Source organism: Caloenas nicobarica, chromosome Z (assembly GCF_036013445.1).
Source record: "Caloenas nicobarica isolate bCalNic1 chromosome Z, bCalNic1.hap1, whole genome shotgun sequence".
NCBI lineage: Eukaryota > Metazoa > Chordata > Aves > Columbiformes > Columbidae > Caloenas > Caloenas nicobarica.
In genome coordinates, this window is record NC_088284.1 from 9057087 (window position 1) to 9076273 (window position 19187).

General features: G+C 54.1%; 2 protein-coding genes across 2 annotated transcripts; both read right to left on the bottom strand.

Moving 5' to 3' along the window:
* Positions 1 to 518: 518 nt before the first annotated feature.
* Positions 519 to 13527, bottom strand: LOC136002319 (myogenesis-regulating glycosidase-like). Its single transcript, XM_065657240.1, has 2 exons — positions 13418 to 13527; positions 519 to 6092 (listed from the first exon to the last, which is right to left on the bottom strand). Exon 2 carries the CDS (start codon positions 5953 to 5955, stop codon positions 3919 to 3921), a length of 2037 nt encoding a protein of 678 aa, XP_065513312.1. The 5' UTR covers positions 5956 to 6092; positions 13418 to 13527; the 3' UTR covers positions 519 to 3918.
* Positions 13528 to 14469: 942 nt separating this feature from the next.
* On the bottom strand, positions 14470 to 18615 carry SPMIP6 (sperm microtubule inner protein 6). Its single transcript, XM_065656196.1, has 7 exons — positions 18478 to 18615; positions 17179 to 17323; positions 16515 to 16627; positions 16315 to 16390; positions 15976 to 16189; positions 15751 to 15843; positions 14470 to 14566 (listed from the first exon to the last, which is right to left on the bottom strand). The coding sequence occupies exons 1-7, from the start codon at positions 18613 to 18615 to the stop codon at positions 14470 to 14472; spliced, it is 876 nt and encodes a 291-aa protein (XP_065512268.1).
* Between the last annotated feature and the right edge of the window lie 572 nt (positions 18616 to 19187).

Genomic DNA, 19187 nt, shown 5'->3' on the forward strand with positions numbered 1-19187 from the left:
ACCATCTGGAGGGTCCACGGGAAGCCAAGAGCAGGCTCCTCTTCTTCAGCGCCTGCAAACAGTCCCGAAATGCGTCTCCTCTGAGAGCAGCGTGGACCAGTAAACCCCCCAGAGTCAGTGTCAGTGGTCACTTTTTGGGTGGATGTCATCAGAAATAGGGGTGCAGATGGTCTGGTCCCCATCCCCAGGGGTGGACGCAGCATTGGGGTTTGACTGGACATCATAATTTCCAGGCCAGCCCTAAGACATGGCTATTCCGTTGGCTGATGGGACCCAAGGCAGGGTGATCCGTGACCCACACCAATGGGTCATCTCCACATCCCCATCTGCCACCACTGCGAACAGAAGAGCAGGGGGGCTGCCACCTCCTCTTTTTAAGACATACATCAAAGCTGCAAGCTTTAAATAAGCCACAATCTCATCTCTGATTTTGGTGAAGTCTGGATGTAAAAAGCCCCAAATCTGCCCAAACCACTGGCCCCACATACTTGGTACAGATAGACATAGTTAAACTTCCTTTTGTTTTCCAAGGTTTTATATTAATCAAGGTGATTCATGTTACAGTTTTGTTTTCATAACAATTAATAATTAGAAAAGTGGTTAAAAACAAACCCACCAGCATTACAGTCTGACATAGGATGACATGCGCACACACAAGCATCCAGAAAACCCAGTACATGACAGTGCAAGTTTCAAAATTCAATCACATGGGCATCATGTTGACCTGCTGCTCAGCCATGATCAGCCACGGGCTGGGGTGGAAAAGGCTGAACCCAGACACAAAACCTCTTTCGGGGCTTATCCTTGGCTGAGTCAAACTAAACTCTGTTTTTGCCAGTTACCCATGGTGTAAATCAGAGGAATCTCCCTGGCTAGCAGTTCCCAAGGTGTCGGTGCACAGAGTGCTTGTGATCTGTGAGGTCCTTGAGTCCTGCAGGGCTACAGCATAGCATTTGAAATAGTGGTTTTGTTAAAAAGCTGGATGGAAAGGGCACCTATGGGCCTTTGAGATAACTCGAGGCAGCACTGCTGAGCCTGTCCCCAAGCCACCCATATGGAACTGCTCTTCAGCATCGTCCCTTATGTCCTCCCAGCAGCTTTATCTTACTCCTGGCTTGAGCACTGAATAGCCAAGCAACTTATGCCCTAGCTATAGCATTTATAAAAATAAGGGCACTCTATAATCTTACCCATTTATTTAGTTAAATAAAAAGAAAATTAAAACTTTGATAATAAAATCCTTTCTTTCAAGGGGAAGGAAAGAAGGATGGTGTATCTAACAGGGTATTTCCTCTGTGACCTTTCTGACAGTGCCTGAAACCACTACAAGGGGACTGAAGGCACTCATCTGGCTGCTCCATTTTCATAATAATGGGAGAGTAATGGGAATGCTGGGTTTCTCTTCATGTAGCTTCACCCCTTACTAGTGAAGGATGCGGCAAGTGGCACAGTGGAGAAGACGCAACATCCCCCAATCACTCTAGAATCCTTCCCATGAAGTCCTGTGCCCATGTTCCCTGATCTTCACTGGTGGCTGAGCCGTGCAGCAGCATCTCCTCCACCCAATGACCCCCATGCTAAGGGAGGACAAATATTTCACAAGCAAAGGCTGAGAGGGGAGAGCTGGAGCCCCACAGAGCATGGCCTTTATGCATTTCTAGCGCTGGAGAAGCCCCCTCTGCATCCTGTCCTCCTTGCAGGCTGTGGTCAGACTCATGTCCGGGGGGTTGCACTAGATGACCTTTGAAGGTCCCTTCCAACCCAAACTATTCTATCATTCACCTTCACTTTCTAGTCAAAAGGCCAAACCCTCTCAGTGTCCTGATGACTGACATTGGGGCTCCAGGATTAATTCTTTGCCAGAAGGTGTCTGTAACTTGTAACACAATTGCCGTTTGCACTGACAGCAAGGAACAAACCTGAGTCCTTTTTATCTAGAAGCCACAAGAAACAGACTTTGGGACATGCTTGTTCTGCCACTGGGCGGGGACCTACAGGGCTCCCTTGCATCTCATTTTTAGCCTGAAACACCAAATTATGCAGGGCAGATTCAGACCACAAGGAACGCTCCAAGGAGTCAACCAAACTGGACTTCCTTGCTTCTTAACTATGAAAGCACTCCTGATTTTGCCCCAAACCTGAATTTTCACTCTGGATCCCATCACAAACCCCAGGTTTAGCACATGTCCTTTTCTGCCTCCTCTTCAATGCAGGAGATGGGCTTTGAGAATGATCTCCACTGGTACCCAACCCTACCCAAAACACAGCTCCATCTCCCCAGGTGACAGGCTCACATCAGACCCACGCTCAGCCCAGACAAAATCCCATGAGAAACCCTGCAGATGCTGAACTCTCCTTGGTTGGCTGTCACCTGGGCAGGGTGCCCCAAACCTTCCCAGCCAACGCAGTTCAACTCTGCAGAGGTCATTAAAAATTCAAGGGCTGAAATGCATTCCCAGCCAGGGCACAGCTGGGAATGTCCTGCCCTGTGGTGGAGGGCTGCCAGGCTTCAGTCTTGTTTGCTCTTTCTCAGAGCAGAGATCGCCCACGGCTCTCTGTAAATGCATCTTCCTGCACAAAACTAAGTGACAAAGCTGGGAGACATCTCTGCATCTCCACCATGGCTGCAGGGGACTTGGGGCACAGGATCATGCCACCACATGTCCCCTCCAGAATCCTCTGATAGCAACCTCACCTCCAGGACCACACACACTGCCTGAGGCAGGCTCCTGATTCTCCTGGGAAGAGAGGAGGGCTGCTTCAGAAAAACCCTCAACAAAAGCATCACCTCTAACTGCAACCTGAGATGGAGATGGATATTAGCTTAATTTCATGGTAGATGAGAACATTTCTGCAGGTGCGGTGAGAACACCCGCTGGCACAAACCCATCAGTGCAAAAGTGTTTTCCACCCACTAACAAGCCGGCTAGCAGCAAACGTCACCGTCAATCCAAAACGCGTGCCACGCATGGGAACCTTCTGTTCCCAGGGAAGAGCCGCATGTAATTTGTGAGAACCACTTTGCTCCAGGCAGTCCTTCTGCCAGCAACAGATCTGAAAGCTCATCTGTCCTTAAAAACCAAAAAGGATGACATTGGCAGGATAATCATGTAAAGAAGCGGGGCTGTAAGTCCTTTAAAAAGACTAATGGTGCATGCTGGTATGGACAGCACTGCTCTAGGAAGGGCAATGTTGATACCCAAGGCAAAACACACAGGCAAGAGCCTTGCAGTGGGTGTTAAATGGGTGAGGAGGTGGGATGCAGCTGCCCCAGCAAGTGAGATGCAGCCCATACAGTTAAAATACCTGGACATCATTCGAATAACCTGGCCTGCCTGGTACCCAGGAAAGCGAGATGGGGCAAGTGTTAGTCCAGTGCCAAGTAGATCAAAGTGGGGAAAAATATATGTGTGTGTATATATATACATATATATACGTATCTCTAATCTGTTTTCTGCTCTTAAAAAAAGGCTTTTAAATAAATTTTCATATTATAAAACATAAGGCAGGCTGTGCTGTAGCAACCCTCCTACTTCACACACCCCCATGCCCAGCACTGGACGCTCCCACGAGACCAGAAACGCTCCCACTGGCACTAACCAACCTCCACCTCTTCAGATCCTTGGGAACTGAAAAAGTATTGGTTTTACCATGTGTCTGCAGACATACTAACAACTATTTCCTGACCTACACACAGAAAATTCTGCCCACCGTAACCCAACTGGAGTCTCCTACCTGCCCCAAGTTGAAAAAAAGTTCAACTCCCCTCCAAATAAAAAAAGATTACCCCAAGGACAGTGAAGTCTATATAATTCCCTTCCTTATCCCCATTGTCAAACAAGATGTGCAATTAGAATAATTATTTGTTACAAAGTCCTAGGTAAGGCATAGTTTTCCCGAAGCTGATGGAGGATCCTGTTAGGAAACCCAGAGGAAATAGGCGACTTCATCCAGGTCGACAGGATAGTCTGTGAGCAGCACCGGGGTCTTCTCAAACAACTCCCCCTTGTAGCTGCGCCACTTGCCCGCCGGCAGGTAGACATCACGCTCCTGCTTGCCCATCTCCAGGACAGGGGCCACCATGAGGGTGTCACCAATGAGGAACTGGGAGTCGATCCTGTGAGTGGCCTCGTCGCGGGGTGAGATCCACCAGATGGGACGGATGATGGGGTCGCCAGTGTCTGTGACCTCCCCAGCCAGCTCCAGCAGCAGTGGGGCCACCAGCGACTCATGGAGCTCTGTGAACTTCTGCGCAATCTCCACCACCTCCTTGTCGTAGAGCCAGGGTGGGATGGAGAACTGCATGGAGGGCATGAAGGCTGAGAGCTCCAGCCACCGAATGTACAGCTCTCGGTCAGGGATCTCCACTGCCCCATCTGTCTTATTGGGGAAAAAATTCCCCCCAATCATGTCAGCAGATATGAAGGGGTACCCCAGCATGCTGATGGTGAGCACCGTGGGGATGAGGGACTTGAGGCCAAGCTCGTAGCCCCAGACAGAGTCACGGTCAATGATGCGGAAGAAGCAGGAGATGTTCTGCGACTGGTAGCCCACCCGCACCTCGGCCAGCTCGTAGAAGGGGATGGCCATCTCCGTGTAGCGCCGCGACCAGATGCTGGGGTCCGAGAGCGGGCGGGAGGTGCTGAACTGCTTGGGCAGGTAGCTGGTCTCGCCCGCATCGAACTTGAAGGACGAAATGCCATACTTGTGTCGGAGCTGGCGCAGGTGGCTCTGGAACCAGTCCCGGGCTGCTGGGTTGGTGAAGTCCAGGATGGCCCCGATGCCGTTCCACCACTCCACCATGGCCGGCAGCCGCCCCGACGGCTCCTTGATGAACAGCTGGCGCTCAATCCCCACCCCAAAATTGGAGGAATTGTAGTTTATGAAAGGGTGAGTCCACAAAGTGACTTTAAACCCATCCTCCCTCAGTTTTGCAAACATCTCTGTTACATTGGGGAACTTGGCAGGGTCAAAGTCAAAGTCTCCATAGGCTTGTGTGTATGTGTCATCAATTTCAATGTGGCTGCAGTTAAAACGGTACTTCTTGATCTTTTCGGCAAATCGCAAGAGTTTATCCTGGTCGATATCGTTCTTGTAGAGGGCCCAGGTGGACCAGATGGGGTATCGGAAGGCGTTCTCGGCAGGGATCTTGGAGGGCTTGTTGAAGTACCGACGCACCATGTACTTGTGGATGGAGGTGATGTCGGAGCCCACGCAGACGCGGTAGCTGAGCTCAGGGAAGGGCTGCTGCCCCGGCGGGGGCTTGTAGGGCGAGTCCTTGTAGCGGGCCTGGAAGAAGAGGGTGCGCTCGGTGGCGTTGAAGCCCAGGTGGAAGGGCACCGAGTCGTTGATCTTGATGGCCGCCGCCTTGGAGGAGAGCCAGTAGCGCTCCAGGATGCCGCCGAAGCTGTCGCGGAAGGAGTAGACGTCGCTCGTCACGTAGGGCACGGGCTCCTGGTAGCCGGCCAGGCGGATGGGCCAGTGCTGGGTGCTCATCTCCGAGCCCCCGTACCAGTGGGCGTCCTCCCAGAACATGGTGTGCTCCACCGCCGGGCCGGCCGCCAGCTCCTCCCAGCGCACGCGGTAGCACATCACCGTGTCCTTGGGCTTCACCGTCTGGATGAAGAAGTTGAGCGGCCCCCGGCCCGACCGCGTGCAGCTCAAAATCTCGCCCTCCTTGGAGCACGACTCCAGGTCGAGCCTGCCCGAGTGGAAGGCCAGACGGAAAACCACCTCCCCGTGCTGGTTCCTGATGACGAAGCCGTCCGCCCGCAGGTCCATCAGCTCCGTCTTGAGCCGCTCCGCCTTCCGCAGGGACACCGTGTAGTAGCACCAGGCCACCACCGCGGCGATGAACAGGACGAGGCCCAGCAAGATGGCCCCGAGCATGGGCCTCAGTTCCTTGGAGGGCTTCTGCTTGACCGGTGTGAAGTTCTCGGGCAGGAAGGTGTACATGGTGCTCTGTTTTCTCTAGAGCTTTTTGCAGAGGAGTGGGAAGGAAGATTTCTTTGTGGCAAGCCTGGGGCTCTCAGGAGAAAAAAACCGATAGGGGAGTTCCCACCTCCACCGAGTCCCGGAGCACCTGTCCGTCTCTGAAAAAGAGGAGGATATAAATAGTCTCAGAAGAATTTCTGAATCAAGGGATGCCTTGCCATCCATTCGCTCGCTCAAGCTCAGCAGCTCCCCCAGCCCCCCACTGCTGGGCTGCAACGTGCCAGGTGCTGTACACCCTGTACCAGACACCATCTCCAGTTACCCCGGGGAGACCACATGTGCAGAGAACAGCCTGAGCCCCCGAAGAGAACAACCCCAGGGCAATAAGGACCAAATCGGACCTTTTTTGTTGTTGTTGTTGTTGGGTAAGACTTCCAGTGAGGCAGAAGCAGAGGCTGGGAGAGGGTTGGAGGAGGCTGAGCAGGGGCTGGATCAAGTCCACTGACAGTGTCTTTAAGGGACACGGCTAATTAAGAGTGACAAAAGACACCACATAATGAATTACAGGCAGCTGCTCCTAATTCTACTCAAAGTGCCTCCCTGGCAGACTTAACTCTTCTGCAGCACCATCCCCTCCCTGTCCCCAGCATGCCCCAGCGACTCCAGCTGGGCGATGCTTTGCAGAGAAGGTGGGTAAACCACAGCTTCTCTGCAGCCCCTGGTTGGCCAAATGGGGCTGGGGTGCCTTGTTTCATGGCTGGTTTGGGGGGCAGGTAGGGAGTGTGTTGTGCAGCAAAGCATGGCTGTGGAAGGTACCGTGCCAGCAGACCCGAGTGGGAGGAGAGCAGCTAGCTCCTGCCATGCATGCAGATCCCTGCAACAGCGCCAGGTGCAGGAAAAGCTAATTTTGTCAGGACTGAGCAGTGCAGGACCTCCAAAGGGCTCTTCCTCCATCCCTCACAGCTCCTGGCTGTGTTGCGGCTCCAGCCCGCTCCTCCCTGAGAGGCCCCGGGGAAGTGAGATGTGCCAAGAGCTTAATGGCTTTTCCTTGGCCGCGGGCTGGCTGGGCTGAGCCAAGCACAGCGCCGGGGATCCAGAGGGGAAAAGTAAAGTAAGGACACAGGAGAGAGAGAAACAAACCTGGCTGCAGGAGGAGCAGGGGAAGGAGAGGAGCTGCAGAGCCACAGACCAGCTGGCTCGTACCTGCCTAGTGCCAGCAAACATGGGCACATCATGTCCTCCCCAAACCCTGGTGCTGCAAGCCTGCGGGCCCTGGGCAAACTGGAGGAAAACAAAACAAAGCAAAACAAAACAAAACAAAACCAAAACAACAACCAAAGACCAAGCTCTTTTCAGGCACAAATGGAGTTGGTTGCAGTGACTCTTTCTAATGTGGCTGGTTTCTTTTTTTTTTGTTTTTTAAAAAGGGAAGAAGAAGATCCAAAAGGAAATACTGAACCCTCTCTCCACTGCAGGTGTGACAAGCTGGAGTACATTGTCCTCTGCACCTCGGACAGATCTTCCTCCCAAAAAGGATGGGCAAAGCAGAAAAGGGGGCCTCAGCATCACCTAAACCTTGCTACTCCACTACAGGGATGCACAGGTGTAAGCCCAGAGCAATACTCGGGGATGGGCTCAACAAAACAGCATTTTATGTTCATCTTGAAGCATGTATTGTGTCAGACCCTGCAGCTGGAGGAACCTTTTCATTGCTGGCCGAGTCATTTTAACCTTCCCCTGGGAGCCAGTAACTTTCTAGGCTGCCAGTTGCTTTAAATGGGATTATGGCAGCATTAGGAAGCGATTAGCCTGAACGGGTTTAGCAAAATGATTGTCCCATGGCCAAGTTCCACAGAGCCCTCGCTCACCAGCGGGGAGCTCCAACACGGGACAGGGGTGACTCCAACAACCCCGACTGTGTTACCCAGAGCTGGTTCCTGCAACCAAGGAATGGGGCCCTCAGCCACCAGCACATGTGATGCAAGGCTGGCTGAGCCCAGCAAAAATGGGGCAATGAAGGCAAAGAGGATGCAGCGGTGGCAAGCTGCTGTGCTTGGGATAAACGTTCATCCCGTCTATCAACCCCTCCTTGGCTCCAGGGTGAACAAGACGCAGCACAGGACAGTACCAGGGATGGGGGGAAGGAAGGTTGCAGAAGGGTCTTAGCCAAAACCAGCACAGCTGAGCAAAGCCACAAGTGGCAGGACACTTCTGGAAATACAGACGGGTACACTGAGCCCAAACGAGCCCCCTCCCTCTTGGCACTGGGGATTTTTGGGATGCCAGAGAGGGAATTGCAAATACCTACCCCTACCAGAGGCATGCCTGTCTCTCATGCATGCCTTATCTGGGGACTGCAAAGCACAAGGGGGGAGCAAAATAAAATGCAGACTCGACTAAGCAAGGCTTTCAAATTATTTGGGAAAATATTTTTGGAAAGTTTTCACATTTTCTGAAAAAAAAGATGAAATAAATGGTGCTCTCTTTCCCAGCTCTCAGTTAGGGTTTTATGCCCAAGAAATGGCTCATCCTGCTGCAGCAGGAATGGCCACCTCCACCTAAAAGTGAGAGCAACACAGCAGCTCCCAAGGCTTCAGGAAGTTTCTGGATTTTCACTTCCCTTTCAGGAGGTCTGTTTATTATTTATGAACTATTTCGAAGACACTCTATTTTTAGGCTGTTTCTTTTTCCCTTCATGGGCTGGAGCTCATGACATACATGAGGGAGCTGTCACTGCCGCTGCCAGTAGAGAAATGTGTTTTTAAAGAAAGGTTTTGCAGCCTCTTGTGGTCCTTGTATGCTGATCTGCCTGGGATGTGCAAGCTGAGTGTCCCAGCTGGCAGATTTAATCCTGCCTGGTCACTCTGCCTGGGCCAGGATCAAATCCCTGTGGCTGCCCTGGGCTGATGGACATCACCCGCTTGGGTACCACTCCAGCAAGGATGCCGAGAAGGGTGTTTGCAGGCATCGCCCAGAGCACCAAGGGGCCAAGGAGGTCTCTGAAAACAGGACCTCACTCTGTGCCCATCGGCCCCTCTCTTTTTTTTGCCTTGTTAACAAAACGTACTGTTCTTCAGCCGGTAACTTGGCCTCATCTCAAACGAGAGGTAAGTCTCCCAAGCTCCCCAGAGACAGCTGCCACTTCTCATTGCAAGTCACAGCCTGCAGAGGTGCCTGCTCATGCAAAGCCTGTTTCGGCATTTTTTTTTTTGATGCAAACTTGTCATTTGGCTCCAAGATGACATTGTGGTGACCCTTAACTCCTAAAAAAAAAAAAAAAGAAAAGTAAACGGGAAGAGAGGATGTCAAAGCCAAACAGCATGTTTGCAGCTTGCTCTGCTGGAGCTTCCCAGCTGACCCAAAACAAAGCTTTTTTTTCCCGTTCTGTAGAAGCTGCGAGTCATCTCGCCTCAACTCAAGATGAAAGCTAAACATCTGAGTGGGACACACTTTACAGACCAAAAATAAAAATCAATTTTTTGACCGCTTCTATTTTTACCATCACTGCTGCTAACCACAGGCTGTGAGACCCACAGCACCACTAACCCCGGCGACTTTGCAATTAGGGCATTCCTTTAAAGAGGGTCAATAACATTTAGGTGGTCTCTATCACCCTGGCAGGGTCCAGTCTGAATTGTGATGGGGGCCAAGCTTGTGCTGGGGACACGCACCCATTTCCCACACGGGGATGCCAGGAAACCTTCCCCTCCAGTGCAAGGTGCATCTGCTGCCTCCCCAAACATCTTGGCAGGAGTTGAACTAAGGAAACACTGCAGATTCCACCAGGAGGCATTTCCAACCCCATGAAAGATCAGGGCATTAGGATGGCAAATTAAGGGCGAAATTACTTCTCTGAAAAAAAGCCTCCATGTGCTCTGCCCTGGCACTGTTCTCCACCCCTCACGGGGGACCAGCCCTACAAAAGGGACTTAGTAAACCTGAAATAGGAGATAAGCAAACCCTTCCTGGGGGTTAATTTCCCTTGGAAGGGTCTGCAGCAGTACTGAAGTTCTCTGTGGATCTTTTCAGAGTCATAAGGGGTGAAAACACCGTTCTAGCTCCTTGATGCTGATGGGAGTGTGTGGGACAGGCAGGGGCATTTCACATGCACCAGCCCCCCCGCCCCCCGCAGATCAGAGGCACCAATTCCTCCCCCAGCCCTGCAGAGGCACCCACAAGCATCCCCCCAAATACCACTCTGGGCCCTGGGTTTATCCCCATGGTGCACTAGTCACCCCTGGGGATAATGTGGGTGGTACAGACCCCTGGCCCCTGAGCCAGGGCAGCGGGACAGGGACAGGCAGGGGGGACACGGTGCCTCCTTCCTGGAGGTCTCCCACCTTCACTGTCCCCACCGTGGTCACAGCAGGGACTGACACACTGCCTGGCCTGAGGGGATCGCGGAAAGGCTGCATGGGGGGGATCTCTGCACCTCCTGCAAAGCGACAGCCACTTGCTGCTGAGGCTGCTGTCCTTGTGGCGGACATGGCAGCAAATTTCGCACAGCACCCTGGTGTAGGATACAGACAGCCCTGGCCAGGAGGCAGCTCATCTCACTGGGGGCACAGTGCTGGTACTTACCCGTCCATCACCTCCTGGGGATCCCTGCCTGCTGCCTGGCTCCACCATGGATGGCTTTTTAAGCACATAAAAAATAAGCACCGCTACATCTCCGCATCCCCAGGAGCTTCATCCTCTCCATCGCACAGGGGTGTTTCGGGGCTACGAGCTGGCTGTGCCCCGAGCAGCATGTGTCCCCGGGCAGGAGGAGGGGACCCAGCACGTCACCGGCGTGTTTTCTCAGGCACCATGACGGACGTGTGAGCAGCCAGCCCTCCAGCCGGGGTGTGCCGAGGCAGCAGGGCCCGGCCAAAAGGCAGATGCTGCAGACATCGCAGCAGCACAAAGGGCACGAGTTTCACCAAGCCTCAGGTCCCGGAGTTGTGGGATTCAGGCTGGCATCTCACCTCCCTGCCAGGTGAGCGGGAAGGTCCAGCAAAGGCTCACACCCTCCTGCATTCACAGACTCTCCAGAATCACAAAGCAAAATAAAAAACAACCCAGAGTTTGTTTGTTTGGTTTTTTTCCCCTCCCCAAATCTTGTGATTTTAAGCAGAGCCATGATTCGGCAGAGTAACAAGGCTCCTTGAGCAAAAGGAAACAAGCAGCCCTGCTGCTGCCAGCTGGTTTGTAAGCCAGGATTAAACAGCACTGGGCACCCAGAGGATAAACCCCAATTCCAGGGGGCAGGCACATGAACACAGAGCTCATCTGCAAAGCACAGACACGCTGCCAGCACCTTGCTCCATCTGCAAGCTCAGACAGGAGCTTTGAAGCTGCAGCATTAGCTCTGCCCAGCCTTAAATACTTTCACCTATATTGTAGGAATTGGCACTTTGCAGCCCAGTTATATCCCTTAAAGCTGCCAATGTCAAGTGATATTCCAAACCCACTTAGACACCTCATTCAGTGTCTGACCACGAGTACAAAAAAGCCACTGAGAGTCAATTCTGGCAGCAGATGACTTAATATTTAACACCCCTGACAATTCCCCCTTTACAACATCATCTTTGTTCTTCACCCTGTGCTAATTAGCAAGATGAAGTTTTAATAAGCTGGGTTCTCACTCTAACCCTGCACACTGCTTGCAGTGCTGCTGGCTCTTGACTAAACCACGGCTGAGGGTTCTCGCTTTCCCCTGCCTGGAGGCACATCACAGCACCTGAATTTGTCCAAGCCACAAAGATTTGCAGAGACTTTAAGAGCTCTCCTGGTTCATTTGTATCAAAGTGCATCAGATACATGGGAGAGAAAGCTGCGGTGCTCTCCCTTTGGGGACATCTCTCTGTCCACCTTGGAGATGTCCTACAGCTCCTGGGGGAGCCAAAGCCTCAAAGCTGTGGTCCATGGGGTGACCCTGAGCATTGGCACCTGCAAGGCCAGCATCTCTCAGAGTCATCACTTAAAATCAGTTAGCTCACGCCCAACGACAGTGAAAGCAAAACACCAAATACAAGTAGTTCCACATGCCAGCATGCCAGGATGATACAAATCTTTGACCCCCCACCCAAAAAAAAGAAACAAGAGCAATAATTGCAATAATTTCATCAATCCCACCAAAGGAGCCAGCACCAGGCAGGGTTGTGGTGCAGGGGGCTAAGATGGTGGCATATGGAACCTTGGCATGTCCGCTATGAGCTTATTTCATTTGCCATGTGTGCTGCATAAGATACACAGCCATAAAGATTTTGGTGTCTTTGCTGCTGTCTTTTGGTCCCCCAGCCCAGTTCCTACTGGTACAAGATGTGCTTCACCTACCACTGTCACTCCAACAGCCTCTCTCTCCGGTGCTCCCATGGGCATTAATCTCACTCCTGCTCATTTCTGTCCTCCGAGACAAACTGCCCCACAGTGGGACCCAGTGCCCTGTTTCACCCCAAATCCTCTCTAAAACAGCTGATTCAGCACTTTGGGAGTGCTCAGCATTTCGGATGTGGAGGCAGACTGAAACACGAGCCCAACCCCAAGACCCGAGTACTACAATGTGATATGGGAAAGAAATGGAAACCCGAGCACATCCTTCTGGCACGGCCCCTGCGATTTTCCAGCCATAGAGTCACCATGAAACTCCAGGTGCTGGTAGCTCCAGAGACCTGTGGGTGGCTCATGGGGCTGAGCTGGAAACTCAGGACCCCGGGTTTCCATCTGTATCCAACAGCCCATGATGCTGGACAACCTCAGGCCAAACGTAATCATCAATCCCTTTAAGTGCTCCCTGGCAGCTCTTCCACATGTGGATCTGGCCACACAGACACAACCCCCCGACCCTCATTCCCCATTGGGCTGCAGGTGTTTGCTGTGCCAGGCACTTGCCCTTCGGACAGCACGAGTTTCTCAGGAGGGAAAGAGAAAAAGAGAAAGAAGGATTTGTGTTTTCTCAAACAGTTTTGGCTGCTTGTTGCTGCTGGCGGCACTTTCTGATGGAGGGGCTGCCCCAGAAACCACTTCAAACCCGACCCCGCATGTTGAACAGCCGGCTGTGTAGACCCATCTGCTGAAGTTTTCACTGTCAAAACACCTGTTCAGTGGCGTAAGTGAAAGCTGCACTTTGCAATGGGGGCCGCGACGTGCCTCCGGGCTCCCTTAATCTTCTCCGGGCGGCAAGACCCCCTGCCCGCCACAAGAAAAACTTGCGCGGCCCCTGCACGGCGTAGCACTTAACGCTCGCACCCCAAGGTCAGGGTGCAGGTTTACACCGACACCCCGCTCCCTGCGAGCCTTTCCCCGAGCACGCAGGCAGCTGCCTGCCCCCGCTGCCGGCTGCAGCCTGGGGTCTGCGGGACGGGGCGCCCCCAGACCCGCCTCCAGCGCCCGCACCCCCGACCCGGTCATCGCCCCCATGCCGGGGATGCACATCCCAAATCTGCCCCGTGGGCTGCTGCATCCTGCTCCGGCGGGCAGCCCCGGGAGCCGGCAAACTTACCGGCAGCGCCGTGCCATGGCTGGACTCCGAGCGGCACCGCAACGGGGGCACCGGGAACCGCGCCGACCGCACCCGGCTGCCCGCAGCGGTTCCGGGGTTGGGCGCTCCCCGCCGCCCCGCCCCGGCCCCCGCTCCAGCCCCGCCCCGGCCCCCCCGGCTGCAGCTCCAGCCCGGCCCCCCGGCCCGCCTCTCCCCGCTGGGAGATGTGCTGTAGCTCATCCTCCGACCGCCCCCGCCGGCCGCAGCACAAACCCCGGTTGGTGCCGGCGGGGCCGCTGCGGGGGCTGGAGCCGCTGGGGATGCTCGGGGACACTTGGGCATAGGGGTGCCCCTAGAGCTTTGCTGGGGCACTTGGGGTTTGGCACTGTCGGTGCTGGGATGCTCTGGCTCATCCAGCTGCCGGCAGAGGGGATTTTCACGGAGTTTTCCCTGCCCCAGGCCGGGGTTGGGGTGTTGCTCGGGGTGGGGCGTGGTGTGGGAACGGTGCTGCCCCGTGGGGACATGGAGCCCCGGGTGGCTTTGTGCTGGAGCATCCTAGCCCGAGGGACCACAGCTCTGTGCGTTTATGATCTGCAGCACATGCAGAAAGTGCTGGGAGGTGTTCCCTGCTGACGCTGTGCTCCCATATCTCAGTCAGTGAATGGCATTTCGTGCTTACATTAATTATCCACTGCTTTCAAATGCCCCTCCTTATTTAGCCCATGTCCGTGCCCGGCGTCCCAGATGGACGGCAGCTCCTCTGGATAACTTGGCAAAAGGAAGCACGTCCTAAGCAGCCCCAGTGCGAAGCCGACAAACATGAGTATCAACAACTGCTTCTATTTCTGGCTGTGTTACTATGCTCTGAGAGCTTTTCCTTGCGCTCTTTCTCCAGCTTGCTGGTGGTGACACGGTACCAGCCCCTGAGGGTTCTTTAAACACTCCCCAAGCCTGTAAGACCTAAAGCTTCTCCCCCCTCCCTAGGAACTTCCCCAGCCTGGAGGAAAGGATTTGAGAGAAATTGTTACCCAAGTCAATTTTAATGAAGGTCCAATCTTTGTTCTCCATCAGCGTCACAGGTCATAGTAAGCCTCTGAGCTAAACTCAGGGTGGATGGTGAAGCTGCCTCTCTGGACCCCTCCCGTCATGCTGAAGTGGCTTGAGTCCCACCTAGGAAAGCAGATGAAGTGATCAGCCATGGGAGGATGAAACTTTGTTGAGAAAGAAGAGCAGAAAACCTGGCTCTGGCTGGAAGCATAGCTTAGGGGTGAGTAGCAGACACACAGCCACCCCTATCCGCTCTGGTGTGTGTCTTGACAAAGCCTGGGCAGAAGAGCTGAAGCGCCCTGACATTGCCACCTCATGAGCTGCTTCCAGCAGGTCTTCCACCCTGCAAACACTTACTCTCCCTTTCACTGTCATTTTCCTAAAACCTTAATTCACAGAGTCATGCCACTCCAGGAAAATCTGCCTGTTTCTCAGTGGAGAAGACTTTGACAAACATCTCAGCAAGGCTAGGGCACAGGAACATCTATGAGGAACCCAGCATTCCCTGTTTGTCCTCATTTAGTTTTGGGACTCAGGAATTTAAAGCCAATCACACATTTTCTGCAAAGCCTGGCACCTAATTTTGGCCCACAGGAGGTTGATGCAGTAGCAGAGTGATGACTAAGCTAATTGAACCGTCTCTCCTTTCCCCATGCTGCTTTCCCAGGGCTGAAAAAAGCTGCCTCAGCAATGGAGACATCCTAAGTATGTGGGGATTAAAAGGTGCTGCCGGACCTGCAGCAGGTGAAGGACAGGGCTGATTTCTGCATAACAAGCAGTGTGACCAGGGAACAGGTTCTTGGATAAGAAGGGCAAACAATAACAACAGAAAATACATGAGCAGCACAAGAAGCACTAATGAAGCCCCCAAATCTGGGAGATGCTAAGCTACATGCAGTTGGGCTCAGGGGTGCCAGCAAGATTTCAGGTGCTCTACAGTCCCAAGGACAGCTGGATGAGACCAAGCACGGAAATGCGTGTCTTGGGAGGAAGTTTGGCAACTGCTTCTCCACGGGTAGCAACAATATGCTAGCAACGGTGTCCTGCCCTCCACGGTCACATCCACTTTGCCTGTGAGATGGAGGTGCAGCAGCTGCATTGCTGCCTGTGTGGGCACCGTGGTGGGACCTGCTACCCCTCAGGGTCTGTAGTCTGCATCATCATGCCCAGAATAACCCTCTGAGCAATTTTGCATGAAACCATAATTAAAAGACAGCTAGCGGCTGACTAGCATTAGGAAAAAATAATAGGCTTTTCCCTCAGGGCAACCAGCTTAGAGCACTCCCCTCCATGGAACCTGTGTGCACCTAGGGTTGCTGTATGGGAAGGAGGATGGACGGGGGCGATGTGTAGATGCACAGGACATTCCGCTCGGGCTGTAATTGCAGCACCGGATAGTCCTGCAAGAGAGAGAAAAGGTATGGTGAGCAGTGGCTTCAAGGACAAGGTGGATGGGTCATGTCAAACCCAACCCAAGGCAAGCCATCCCAACCCAAGGCAACCCATCCCACACCATCCCATCCTATCCCAACCTTACAGCCCTCTCTCCTATTGCGTTGAGATGCCTTCGGATGGCAGTGGCCCCGTCAATGTAGTAGTCCATCCCTCGCAGGCAGTAGTGGCGCCCAGAGCAGGGGCTGTAGTAGCCCTGGAAGGGTCCCCTCCCTGACACAGTGTACACAGGCTGCACAGACGGTGGTGTCTGCCGTGACAGCCTGCGCAGCATGTCGGTGACCATATCCCTCTCTGAAAGCAGAGGAAAGGCAAGGGTAATGGTGAGGAGGAACAACCAGCCCATCACGCAGATGGCCACCAGTGCGGCACGGGCACAGCTGCAGCTGGAGGAACACGGCCAGGGTGAGGGTAGTTACCGATTTGATTGAGGCAGGCAGGTTTTGGGGGATACGGCACAGGTATGCTGCGCAGGTAGGTCTCCATCCTTGTCTCCTGCAAGGAACGATGACAGCTCTTGCAGGATTGCCACCTTTTTGCTGCAGAGCCCGAGGTGCTGGTGGCAGCTGGGGCAGCTCCAGTGGCGGGGCAGGGGGAGTGCGGGGAGTTTGGACTCTACCTTGGGCAGGAGTGGGAGGTAAGTGGAGTGCTTATTCCAGGTTGCGCTGTTGTAGGGGCCTGTTCTCCAGGTGATGTATTTGTCCTCATTGACAAAAACTGGGTTGTACTTCTCTGCAATGCAAAAGAAACAGGCATGGGTGTTTTTTTGTGGAGCTGGGGACATGGGAGGACGGCCAGAGAGCACTGACTGTTCCCCCTCTTCCCGAAATGCAATGCCACAGGGCCAGAGGGTGTGTCAGAGGGGTTTCTCCCGGGGTCCTTGTTCAGGATTTGCGGTGGAGGTGACACCCACCACTTCCAGCTTGTTGGTGACTCACCCCTGCCCACACAGCCTTGGCCCCTGGGGGCTATGGGGTGCCAGGAGGGTGTCCCCCAGGCAGAACCTACCACCGGGGGGTATTCAGGGGCCACTCGGGGAGAGAAGCCTGGCGACCTGCAGCCATCCCTGGGACAGGGACAGTCTTGGTGCAGGGACGGGGTTGGGTGGCTATGGCAAAGCCACAAGCGCAGATACCAAGGGAGTGTCATTTTGCCACTGGGTTGGTGGGACACAGGATGCAAAAAGGGGGATGAACAGGGCTGTTGTCAGCACCCTCAGTCTCCCAGCCCCATGGGGACACAGCCCATGTGACACAGGGGGACAGCTGGGACCTCGGCAGTACCTTCGGACCTGGACAGCCAGTACTTCCCAGGCCAGTAGGCAGCAGGCTCCATCGTGTTCCTGTAGCAGTCCTGCATTATCGCCCTAATCACCTCCTCGGGCGGACCTTGGTTTTCCCGCTTTTGCACCGGGGGAACTGTTAATCCCTGCAGACAGAGCGGGGAGAAACATCCAGGCCTCATGGCATCACCTGCAGAGCAGGCGCTGGGGCACACGGTGAAGCCGATTACCAGGCAAGGTTTAATGCTGGAGACGCAGCTGGAGATGGAAGCACCAAGCCTCCCTTTACAGTGGGCGGGCGTGGGCGTCACAGTAGCGCTGTGATCCTCAAAAAGCTTCCCACTCACCCCCAAGAAGGGCAGGGGGATGGCTGGGCATGACTGGCTCCTGTCCCCATGCACACAGGGTGTCCATAGGCATCTGGGCACCTTCCAGAGAGGGAGATACAGTGGGTGCACTGGGACTGCCAGGTGTGGGGCCAGCAGAGGTTGGGAAGGGAGTTACAGGAGCAAACCAATGTCCTACAGCTGGCAAAACCCAAGAGGGCTGGGGTCTTGTAGGGCAGACAGGTGCCCTGGCTGCATGAGCCATTTCTGTCCCTGCAGAATGGTGACATCCCTCTCCGTGCCCTCTGCTGGCTCCCTCATGATAGTGCACACACTAACAAGGCTGCAAGAAATGAGCCATTTTGTAGTGTGCTTTGCATAGAAGCCTGCACGCTAGTTAGCCTGCGTGAGGAAAGCTGCACGTCCCACAGACACCCCCTGCAGTGAGGCCATGGCTCAGGGATCCTTCCTTCTCCAGGACTGGGGCTGGGAAGGGGTTTTCCATGCTCAGATCTGCCCCGATCCCTTTGCTCAGTTCCCTGGCATGGAAGATCACCCAGTTGGAACTGAGTCTGGGGGCTGTGTGTTGGCTTTCGGAGCCACCCAATCTGCCCCCCATCATCACCATGTCACACAGCAACCCTGGGCCTCAGTTTTTCCTTCCTCAGCAGATCCTGCCCCCTGAGCACTCTGAAACCTACTGATGGACAGGACTGATGTGTGAGAGCTTGTGCTGGTGACTGCCTGCCCCACGAGCCCAAGGCCACCAAGGGGTGCAGCTCCAGGGGACAAGAAACCAGTGAGCAGAAGCCATGGGGTGTCAAACACTTTCCTAACGAGGGAGCACAACCCCCCTCATTACACACATGCAGTGATGTACCCTGTGGGACCCTGTGCCACCCCCCTGCCTGGCACCGAGCATCCACAGCTGGGTAGGGCTAGAAACCGAGTTTTCCCTTTCCCACAGCATTTACCTGTGTCAGAAACTCGTTGTCTGACTCAAACTTCAGTGGAGCCCGTTCGTGGACAGCCTTCTTCATGGTGCATGGTGGGCGGTAGGAGTCAGTGTAAGTGCTGATTGGTGTCCTGTGCTTTTCGGCGAAGAGGAACATGGTGCAGCAGTCTGCTGGGACAGTGGCACTTGGAATCCCAGGAGGTCCTGGGGATGCCCCACTGGATGAGCACTGCGTGGGGCTGGGGGCTTGCAGCCTACCCAGGAAGTGGAATGGGTCTGGTGCTCCTGCTCTGCCAGCCTGGGCTATTGCTTATGGCATCAGTGATGTCACAGTGTGGGAGCAGAGGGAACTGGTGGCTTGCTGTCGGTTCCACAGCTACACCCTAGTTCTATCCTAGGGCACAGCAATTGCTGCCTGCATCCCTCTATGAACTACACCCTCCCAGCCTTGTCCTGACCCTGGGCCTGCTCCTCTCCTGCTGGCAATTACTTTAACAATGGCAGGAAACAGTTTCAGCTGGTCCTAGTCAAGATAATTCTATTTTGGGAGGTGCAGGAGCAGTGATTGTGGCTTTGCCAGCCCCTCTCTCCCATATTTCCTTGGAAAGCCTGCAGCTACCCAGCTGTGTGCACACAGCATCACATCAGCACAGCCAACACCCAGGGCACAGCACTGGGCACCACTGTCCCAATCTGCCAGAGTGGCCAGGGGAACTATCACCTGCTTCG